This window comes from Danio aesculapii, chromosome 22 (genome assembly GCF_903798145.1).
Source record: "Danio aesculapii chromosome 22, fDanAes4.1, whole genome shotgun sequence".
Classification (NCBI taxonomy): Eukaryota; Metazoa; Chordata; class Actinopteri; order Cypriniformes; family Danionidae; genus Danio; species Danio aesculapii.
The window spans coordinates 13326322-13338081 of record NC_079456.1 but is presented as its reverse complement, the minus strand read 5'-3'; the positions used below and the strand labels follow the sequence as shown (position 1 = coordinate 13338081).

At 33.1% G+C, this 11760-nt stretch overlaps 1 protein-coding gene across 1 annotated transcript in view; it reads left to right on the top strand.

The window, feature by feature from the left end:
• The first annotated feature begins 1134 nt into the window (after nucleotides 1–1134).
• Nucleotides 1135–11760, top strand: part of cep70 (centrosomal protein 70) — a 21482-nt gene continuing 10856 nt past the window's right edge. The window contains exons 1-8 of the mRNA XM_056447874.1: nucleotides 1135–1237; nucleotides 2222–2244; nucleotides 2631–2730; nucleotides 3007–3130; nucleotides 5831–6011; nucleotides 8060–8235; nucleotides 10910–10969; nucleotides 11049–11151. Coding sequence (XP_056303849.1) covers nucleotides 2236–2244; nucleotides 2631–2730; nucleotides 3007–3130; nucleotides 5831–6011; nucleotides 8060–8235; nucleotides 10910–10969; nucleotides 11049–11151 — 753 coding nt within the window. The 5' untranslated portion in view covers nucleotides 1135–1237; nucleotides 2222–2235. The remainder of the gene's footprint in view (nucleotides 1238–2221; nucleotides 2245–2630; nucleotides 2731–3006; nucleotides 3131–5830; nucleotides 6012–8059; nucleotides 8236–10909; nucleotides 10970–11048; nucleotides 11152–11760) is intronic.

Sequence of the window (11760 nt, the reverse complement as noted above, 5' to 3'; positions counted from 1 at the left end):
AGAAAAACGTAAAGCTTTTACTGAATGTTTTTTAGGAAATCCAGTGAATTCATTCTGGTTTTAAAATTAAGACAATACTCCAACAGGCTAACTGGCACTTTTGACTATATTTTAGTTCCCAAGGTAATTTTTGACATGTGTTAACACAAATGCATAGGCCTATTTCACCTCGGTAAAGGTCATTTTTCGCCTCTAGGATTATGACTTGGTACTCTTTTCGTGTTTGCAAATTGTTTTAAGCATTTTCCAGTTTGACAATCAAATAATACTATAATCTATCTTAAATTAAAAGTAATTTCACTCACGTTTTCTGGCTACTGTAACTGTCGTCGTGTAGTATACAACGCGCCAACGACGCAGAGGCGGCAATGCCATTGCGCGTGCGCACTGCTCACGACATTTTTCTAGACGCTTCTTAATTATCAGCTCATGTCACATTTTTAAAGGTGATAACGAACAATTCGCCAATAATGATCAACTTGCCTCATTGACGTTGTATTCATTTGGTCTTGTTGATGATTTTTTGCTTATCATTTGCTCACATACACTTTCTGGAAACCTGGATGATGCAGACTGGCTTTACAGACACGAACTGTTTAAACAGATTCCCAAAAGTTCTGTCTCTCTATTTGCAGACGGTGCTGAGATTTGCATGCTGACCTTCATACGGAGAGCTGCCCTTTACACAGCATGCAGCAAAAAGAGCAACACGAAATGCCACAGAATCCGTAAATTTTGAAGTGCAGTATGTGTGAAGTGAGATTAGAGGCTCAGGAAATGCGGTCTGTTCAAAATGACTGCCCTGAAAGGCTGTTTTCAAAGATTGTGGAACATATCTGCCGAGGTCTTGTTTGCAATTTATGTACATTTTAATATGTAATTACATTTAGTTGCATTATAAATGCCAACTGCTCATAATAATAAATATCTTACAAATTATTTACATTAAAAGAGCTGCTAGGCTGCCCATATTCAAAAGTTAATTCTTTGCATCCATCTGGTGGACATTTGTTGTAACACCATTTTTATTAAGAGGGAAACGTCAGTACAGTGGCGCAAACTACGTGGTAGGCGCGGCTAGCTCATTAAGTCCTCCTATTGGTCTAAATCCAGGAAGCACTTCGGTCTTGTCAGTTTCCGCTGTTATTTGAAACAACAAACAGACTCGAGTTTTCTTGTATATAAAACGATGAATTGACGATTTAATTGCTAATATTTATCTCGTCTGTGGTTTAAGGTATGGCTTAAAATAATACTGCTTGAAACACTTAACGTAAAAGAAATTTATTAGCTGCGTTTGTAGACCGTTTATCCTGCAGTGTTTTCAGTGTTTGTTGTATTTACCGTGGTTTCATCATGTTTTAGCCCTTTTTATTAATGTTTGGCTAACTTTATGTCCCTTAAAATTATAGTAACTCATAAGAATGTCACACTAGTGCTTTTTATGTCGGTGAACATGGTAGTATTGTGAGTTATAAATAGAGTTATAAACCAAACAAAGATTGTGTACACGTTTTACAACGTAGTCCATGTTTTCACTCAGAACATGGTTGTAAATTTCACAAAATAGCAAGTATTATGTTAAATTACACATGAAACGTCGAAGTAGATATATAGAGTTATAAAGATTTATAGAGTCACAAAGATTGTGTACGTATGTTTTACAACGCTGGCCTATTTTATGTTTTCACGCAGAAAATGCTTGTAAATCTCACATAATAGCAATTATTATGTTAAATTACACACGAAATGTCGAAGTAGATATATTCAAATAGTTTTTTATTGTAAAATCTTAAACAAACATACAAAACTCATAGAAAAAAAGGTATTTGATGGTATAAGCATTCAATACCTTGTTCAAATGTCATAAACATTTCATAAGTAATATGCTACCTAGCTAAAGTATTCTTGCTAGCAAATTTAAGTTAACTTCAAATGCATTTTTTTTTTTTATTTTAATTTTACAAACATATCCATTTAAAAACACAAATCCGGCTATGGCATGTCATTTTGTTAAACACATTAATCCAGTTCAATTCAAGTTTATTTGTAAAATGCTTTTCAAAATAATTATTGTTCCAGTTACAATATATTACTACATTACAGTCCAAATTAGATAAGTTAAGATATAGGTTGCACAGTATATAAACATTGTTAACCTGGGTTTATACAGTATATTGTGTCAATGAAGTGCAAACTAAACATGTGTTTTCTCTTACAGGGCTTCAGATCGGGATGGAGCAGGTGAGCCGTTTTGTCTTTCTATCGTGCAAAGCCGTTTCTTACTGTTCTTTGGGATAGGAGGAGGGATAGTAATCTGATCCGGGTCTGTTCCCTCCACCTGCTGTGGGTGCACAGACCCTGATCAAGTCAGAGAAAAAAGGTAGAAGTTACAAGAAGTTGATTAAAATAGTGCAGCAGCTCATCATACAAGTGTGATTGGCACCAACAAGTATGGATAGTAAAGCTTTGCAATCCAGGGACAAGACATATGTGTTTTTGTGGACCTACAGCCAGTTTCAGGTAGCACAGCAGTGGAGATTCTGATAGCTTTGCAGTTATTTCTCCATGCATTAGTTTATTTTTGTTATTAATGCATGCTGCTTTAAACATATTTCATGCTTTTGCAGGAGGAACAGAGAGAATGGGATGCTGTTAACAGGTTGCTGCAGCATCACGGGTTCAAACCTGTCAGCTTTGCAGATCCAACAGAGAACAAGAACCTTGCAGGTAATATTATTTCAATAATTTGTTGCATATTGCAATTATGGAAAATGTCTTTATAGTTATTGAATTATTAAAGTTGTGAGTTAAATTATTGGATTATTAAAGTTTATCAACACATTTCTAATATGTTTAGGCTCGATTTTTGTAGTGATAAGTGTGTTTAGCAAGTATTATAGCTTTTAAGTATAAAATAAGAATTATAGAAGTTTAGATAGGAATATTAGTTATTGACTATAAATGAAAAAAGGACTCAGGATAATACTTGCTTTTTGTTTGTAGAGTTGGTTTTGTTGGAGCGCAAGTCTGCCTCTGATGTCCGGATGATTTTGAAGACGATGCTGTCAGATTCTGAAAGGAGACAAGGTTTAATTCAAGAGCTCATTCAGTCCAACAGCCAATTAAAGTGAGTCTAGCTTTCATTATAAGTTCAAACATGCCTTCAGTGTATCTTGGTGACCGAACATGTTTTAAAAGTTAAATAAATTCAATGTAATTTTAATAATAATTTATAATAAATATAGTTTTAGAAGAAAAAAATACGTTTTCAAATATCAGTATATGTGTGTGTGTATATTTACTATATATAAATAAATATATATATTTTTAAGTTTTACTGAAAGATTTTTAACAGTTTAAATTATGACAATTAAATATTTCCTTGAGTTCTTGGTATTGTAGGGCAAGAGTTAATCACATTATTGTGTTTTATTTCCCAAATGATGTTTAACAGAGCAAGGGAATTTTCACAGTATGTCTGATAATATTTTTCAACAAATTTATTAGCTACTTTTAGCAATTTTTTTTTCGATTGTCTACAGAACAAACCATCGTTATACAATAACTTGCCTAATTACCCTAACCTGCCTAGTTAACCTAATTAACCTAGTTTAGCCTTTAAATGTCACTTTAAGCTGTATAGAAGTGTCTTGAAAAATATCTAGTCAAATATTATGTACTGTCATCATGGCAAAGATAAAATAAATTGGTTATTAGAGATGAGTTATTAAAACTATTATGGTTAGAAATGTGTTGAAGAAATCTTCACTCCGTTAAACAGAAATTGGGGAAAAAAAAATAAACGGGGGCTAATAATTCAGGGGGGCTAATAATTCTGACTTCAACTGTGTGTGTGTGTGTGTGTGTGTATGTGTGTGTGTGTGTATATATATATATATATATATATATATATATATATATATATATATATATATATATATAGATAGATAGATAGATAGATAGATAGATAGATAGATAGATAGAAACAATAAATCAAAACAATGATACATAATTACATAATGTACGTAACTTAAAATTGACTTAATGATTAATGAAAAAAAAATCTAAGTTTTTATCCATCAAGGTTAAATATTTTAATGTTTAAAATGAAAAAAAGGTTAAAGTGGAGTTGTACACTATGATTGTATTTGTAAAAAAATTGCAGTTGTATATAATTTTATTTGAGTGTTAATAATATAAAAATGGATAATATTTTAAAACATTTATTATTAAATTGTAATAATGACATTTTTGGATGTAAGTGGGATTTAATTGTCACCTTTACATGTTTAATTGTGTTTTAAATGTCAGATTTTTTTTTAATCATAACGGTGCAAGATCTAATAAATTTTTATTGTCTTTATTGTCTAATTTTTTATTTTTTATTGAACAATATATAGACCGTAATAATTGCGTGAGACATTGTGAAATATAGAAAGAACATTGTGGAAGCCAGGGGGATAACGCAGTAAAGAAAAAAAAGGTATTAAAAAGAATAATAATGAAATATGAATAATAATAATAATAAAATATAACAAAAAACATAAGATATAAATATATTTAATATTATGGTTATGAAGTTACAAACAGACAATAAACACAGAAGTACTGGGGTAACAGTTAATTGCTTAGATAAAACCACTGATGTTTATGATGAAGATCAAAATCCTCATCATATGCAATTAACGATGCTCAAAAGGGAAAGTTGTAGGCAGCGATTACATTATTTAACCAAAAGTTGGTGACAATCAGCTGTCAGAAATATGCCACTGAATAATTCTTCAAAAATGACACATCTAGCAATGAAACATGAAGTTTTATGAGGGAATAACTGAATAATTTATTGAAAATGAGACAAAATAAATATGGGTTGTACAAATTATAATGTTAGATTTATACATTTAGTAATCTCAGCAACAGTGAATTATTCACAATACTGAATATTTTACAATTTATTTTTATTCAGCTGATTATTTCTTCATTTTAATTTTAATTAAATTACAGGTTCTAAGCTCTGTTTGTTTTTGTTATAAATGTCGTCTCCCCTTTTTGGCTTTTGGCTTATCTGAAAAATGGTCCAAACCGAGACTAAAAAACCATTATGTGATCTGAACCATGAGATTTGTGATTAGTTACGCCACTAACATATATATAGATAGATAGATAGATAGATAGATAGATAGATAGTTAAGCATAAAATAAGATACAAAGAGTGTAAGTAATTAAAAATGAAGTACTGATGTTACAGGGGAATTTTAAACAGTGCATGATAAGATAATGTTTTCGTAGCCTTAGTGTTTCCTTGACCAGTGAGAATATTGTTGCAATTCTTTTATGAACACCTTAAAAAGCGGTTTATTGTTGGAGAATTTGCATTTATGGATGTGATCTGTAGCTAGTAAATGATTGATAAAATAGAAAGCTTTCTCAGTATTATTGTCTGTATCAATAAAACCAAATAACACATTCTCCCAAATGTATTGTCTTATATATGAGGGTGCATCATGACCTGTAGGCTGAGTGTTACTTATGCATGTTTTATGTTTATTGGAATTTCATCATAAATAATCAAATGGCTCCTGAATATTTGAGTTGTTCAGCACTTGTCATTCCTCCAGGGACGCTCCTGGACACGCTGCTCCTGTCAAGCACATTCTCAATAATGCAAGCGTCAGTAGTGCCGACCACCTGCTGTAAGGTGATATAATGCGGGATGAGTGGAGGGATATGAGATCGTCTGACAGCACAGACCAGCTCCTGCTCATTCCACAACACAGCAGAAAGACAAGTGCAAAAACGGCACTCTAAAATGTTCGTTCATTTCCAGAGAGGAAGTGCAGCAGCATCAGACGCGAGCCGCCCGTCAGTCTCAGAGGGCTGCTGAACTGGAGAACATCTTGGACGGGGTCAAGGTCAAAGTTCAAGAACTGGAGGACTCGTATATTAGTAAAGCTGCCCTACAGCACCAGCAGTTCCAGCAGCTGCAGCAGGAGAAGAGAGATGCTGAGGTATTTCTGCATTCAATCTGATGTGTCGGGCTTGTAGGCATGGTGTGTGTCACAAAAAATTAAGATAATGAGGCTTTTTTATATATATATTATTTGCACAAGTTATTATTTTCATCATTTTTGGTCTCATTCTTAATACAAAAAGCTCAAAGTTAAATGGGCTTGACTCAAGTATTGTAACTAAACATCCACTGTAATGACTGGCTCATGTCATTGCATAGGGAAAAGGAAAATAATCAGCCCCTAACTGTTCCACATAAGAGTTTAAAAAATATGACGTACCATGTCAAAAAATCTCCAAAAATAGTATCTTGACTTTTTTTTTGTTTGTACAATAGCAATAATTAAACAATGTTTGCCAAGTGTGTTATTGTACTGCTCTTTCTGGTTTTGTTCTGTCATGGATAAAATCTGGGACCAGTAGGTGGCACCAAGTTCCAGTTTTAATAACTAATTCAATTCATTTAAAACTCCTGATTCATTTGCAAATGAATCAAACTGTCTTTAATAATGGGTGATTGGCTCATTGACTGACAATTAAATATGGATTAATTCAGGAATAAACACAGGGTTCCCACGCTTCGTGAAAGTACTTGAATTTCAGACATATGGATTCAAGACCTGGAAAGTACTTGAAAACAAACACAGGTCCTTGAAAGTGCTTGATTTACATTAGAGATAGTTTTTGGTGTTTTTTTTTTTGTGGTCATTTCAACAATTGTCATGCTGATGTCAAAAACAAAACAAAAGAAAAAACTTAAAGAAAATGTTAAATTAAAATCTTGTAGAACTATGACAAATAATGCACACTTTATAAATATTTCAGAAACTGCATTTGAATATTTTTTTATTCTTATTATTGAATTGACTTTTATTAAAATACTATAAATACTAATATTTAAAACGGTCTAAAGTTTTTTTGAAAATGACCCATTCAAAAATCATCATGCTGACATTTTTAATGTGAATATTAAATTAAATATTAACGTACTTGATTTTAACAGTGCTTTAGTGGCCGATCACACCGAACCCACTTTTACGTTCCAAAAACGTGAGGCGCACCTTACTGCCTTTTTTGTTAACAAGAAAAAAAGAAGTGCGGTGCGCTTTTTATGTCGCTAGGCACCGACTGAATCAGCTGCGTGTTGTGCGCGAGTGTTGCTGTTGATATTGTTATAATTGTAAGATTTAATAATATTGTTATATTCAAGATTTGTAAAGTCATACAGCTCTGGATAACTCAAAACAGCGACCACAAGTCTCTCCTCCATCTTTAAAAGTCGCCATAGTCTTGACAACACAAACACTGCTCTCACCTCAACGGAAACCCTGCCTCTGCTTTCATTTGATTGGAAAATGAAAAATACGAGACTGTCGCACTGTAACGCTCTTTCTGAACAGAGTTGACTTTTTTTCAACTGCGAGCACACAGTGCGCAGCGGCAAAAAATGCAAAGTGTAGCAGTCAGTTAAAACGCTCACAGTGCGCATAAGCGTGCAAAACGCTCGCGGCCGTTAGTAAACCATTCAAAAGATGCGCCTCTCAACACAAAAAAAAAAACACGTTCAGTGTGATCTGCCCCTTAAGTTTTTGAAAGTCATTGAATCGGCTGTTTATGAAAGAGTGAGAACCCTGTAAACATCAAAGCATTGCTCTATTTTTGTTTGCAAAAGGACATCAGTCTGTCTTTCTATTTTATGCATGTGCCAAACCAAAACAATTGTTTTGTACAATTGGTTTGTAAGGCCCACTCATCTGCATGAAGCACACTCAGAATCACCAGTTGTTTCTAGAAGCATGGAGAGTTGATAAGAAAGCTGATCATTTTCAGCGGCTGATTTCTAGTTATTTTGTATGCAATGCTAACTGTTTATTCACTAAACATCAGTAGGCGGGGTTTATGGTGAGAGGATGTACAGCCTGTTCATCAATCTCGTTTGTTTTGAAGTTGGTCAGACAGTATGTAAATATGAACAGTTTTTGGAGCTTTGATGAATGCCTGCCCTTTATTATAGTGTTTTCTGGTGTGTTTGTGTGTTTCCACACAGAAGTGTTGTCAGTCTGTGGAGCAGAAGCTGGTTCAGGAGCAGCAGCAGGTGTCTCGGCTGCAGAAGAAGCTCCAGTATGCGGTGCGGGAGGAGGAGAGACGTGTGGCCAGACAGAAGCAGACCTTCCAGCAGATCCTCCGCAGATCAGCACGACTCAACTCAACCAACGACCAGCAGTGAGTCTCACAATTAATACAAGTATTTGTGAATTAGGGTGAAAAAAGCTATTATTTGAGAATTTTTAAAGGGCACCTAGTTAACCCCATTTTCCAAATTTAAGATGAGTTTATTGTGTCTCCAGAATGTGTCTGTAAAGTTTCAGCTAAAAAAAAAACTATCAGAATATTTATCATACCTTTCAGAAGTTTGTATTTTGTAGCTCTAAACATCAGGCCGATGGTTTTTGTGAACTGTGCCTTTAATGCTAGTCCTCCCCACCCACCGTTCACATGTGCCTGTCAGTGTGCCTCAATCTCTGCCCTCAGTTGCGTCAGACAACAGAGAGACATGAATCAACAGACAAGCAGATCTCCCGTAACGTTTGTAAGAAATACTACAGAAAGAACTTTCCCAATGAGTATTTGATGTATTTGTTGTGGAGTTGCATTGATGAGTCAAACACACAATACAAAGTTCACACACACACACACACACAGACCGCACGCACGTTTAGCTTTGCACTGTTTTTGCACAGCAAATGTGAATGGATATAGGTTAATATCCACTGCTGTATGGATATCCGTTATGTTAATGTTCTTCATCTTCATTTTTTTTTTGACACATCTTCACTCATCTTTGACTCATCTTCATTTTTTTTGACACATTTTTTTTTCAAGTAAATCTCTGTAATTCATTACACACATGCACTGTTTTAAACACATGTTAAACTTGTAAAACTCACTCTTGATCACATTTGATGATGATTGATGATCACAGAGAGCTGAACAGACCTTTTATTCCCGGTTGCCTTGCGCACATCCTGTCTTGTTGATATGATTATACGCGTCACTATGGAGACATGTTAATACGCAGCTGTCAATCAATTGGGTGGGCGGTGAAACTGCACTCCTACGTCACGTTGCGGTGGGCCTGAAAATGGGAGTGATTCTACTTTAATGTCATGAAATTTAAAAAAAGAGACTTATTGTCTTTATATCATACCATTATGACTGTGGATACACTATACCTACACACAGTTCTGTCCAAAAAGATGATTTTCATCATAGGTGCCCTTTAAGATAAAATTAATCTGGTCTTTTTTTCATGGTGGGGAACTTCGCTTTCAATAAACTCTAAATAAACTTTCAATTAACTGTCTAAAATCTGTCATATATTGTAAAATATAAATCTGTATTATATATATTTTTATTATTCTAATTGCTTATTTTATTATTAATATAATATTTTTAGAAGTCGTCACTAGACCTGTCATGATAAAGAATTTTTGTTGTGCCATATATTGTCACAGAAATTGTTGCGATAAGCGATATTGTTGTCATTTTGAGATCATTTTATGGCACTGATTATTGAATGATTATGCAACAGCATAATAATTCAAATAGCAATAATCACTTTCAAGGAACTAAGGCTTTTCATTCTAAAAGTTGTTTTGATTATGTAATTTGGTGTCAGAATTATGTAAATGTCCTATTATATATTTTATTAAATGTACTATTAATGAAATGTCCAATTATTAACTTTGACATCAGTGAGGTAAACTGTAATGTCTTTGTAAAATGGGTTTAACGTCATTTGTGAATTTGTAAATAAACAGTTGAAGTCAGAATAATTAGCCCCCTTTTGATTTATTTCTTTTTTAAATGTTTCCAAAATTATGTTTAACAGAGGAAGGAAATTTTCACAGTATGTCTGATCATATGTTTTCTTCAGGAGAAAGTCTTATTTCTTTTATTTCGGCTAGAATAAAAGCAGTTTTTAATTTTTTAAAGGCCAAAATTATTAGCCCCTTTAAGCTATATTTTTTGATACAATAATATTTTTTGATCACTTTTATACAATAACTTGCCTAATTACCCTAACCTAATTAACCTAAGCCTTTAAATGTCACTTTAAGCTGTATAGAAGTGTCTTGAAAAATATCTAGTCAAATATTATTTACTGTCATCATGACAAAGATAAAATAAATCTCCACTTTCCTTCCTAATCTGCAACTGCCTCTCTGGCTATACCACTAATTGTACTCTCTCTCTCAAAAAAAAAAAAATATATATATATATATATTTTTTAAATTACATTACTAATGCTTTGGTTCTTGGACTTTACACACCTGAAACTTGCCTATAGCACTTATTCACTGCTGCTCTTATAGTTGTGTAAATTGCTTCCTTGTCCTCATTTGTAAGTCGCTTTGGATAAAAGCATCTGCTAAATGTAAATGTATCTATACAAATGGCCCACCCTGTATGCATGTATGTATATGTGTATATATATATATATATATATATATATATATATATATATATATATATATATATATATATATATATATGTATGTATGTATATATGTATGTATGTATATGTGTATATATATATATATATATATATATATATATATATATATATATATATATATATATATATATATATATATATATATATATATATATTATGTGTATATATGTATGTATAAATATAATTTTATTTATTGAAATTAGAATTTTCAACAACTGATCATTGGATAAAAGTATTGAAATAATTTTATTGATTCATACATTCCTTCAGGTTTATTATGAAAAAATAAACTGTTAATTGTGATCGACTAATTCATCGTATTGCAATATACTAAGTTACCGGACTTTCAGAAACTGCATTGTTTTTGTCTCTCTGAAGGATTCTGGACATCATTGACCTGTATGAATCCCAAATGCAGCAGCTGCGCAACGAACTAAAGTAAGTACCCGAATGAGTTTCATACGAATTCCAGCTGCGAGAAACTCTTACAAAAAATTGGCATCATCTCTTCTCGCAGACTATTTAAAGGAGAGAAGGACTCGTCAAACTCCCAGAAGAGCAGATCCACCGTGGACAAAGATGTCACTGATACATCTTCCACATATAAGGCCCTTCTGAAGGTATGTTCATTCATTAATCTTTCATATCTGCTGTCTGTCTTCACTTATTATAAAATCTTTACTCTTTTGTCTGTTGTTCAGAGTAGCTGTACTAAAATATATTAAACCCTAAACGAGTATCATGCTATGTTTTTTTTACAGTCATTTACTCATCCTTCACTTGTTCCAAACCTGTTAGAGTCTCTGACTTCTGTTTAACACAAAGGAAGATATTTTGAAGAATGTTGGGGTAAAAATTTTTGTACATTTTGTTTTTACTATGGATGCCAATTGGTGCTGTTATCCAGACATTCTTCTGAATATCCTCCTTTGTCTTCAACAGAAAAAAATGGTTCATGAAAGTTTCAGACAAATTTAGTGTATTTTATTTTTGTGTGAACTGTCCCTTTAAGTCTCGACAGAGATAGCAACAAGCTGTTTAAACAAAGAATAATAATACAAATTATAATAATTAAAGCTGCAAGCAGCATTGAGGGGCCCAAGCCCTTTTAGCACTACAACCTTGGTTAACACCGTGCAACGCAGGCTAGAGCTGAAGATCTTTGCCCGAACCCAACGGCTTGGAGAATAATGTAGATCATTTTACACAGGCTGGACTTAGGCTTAGGT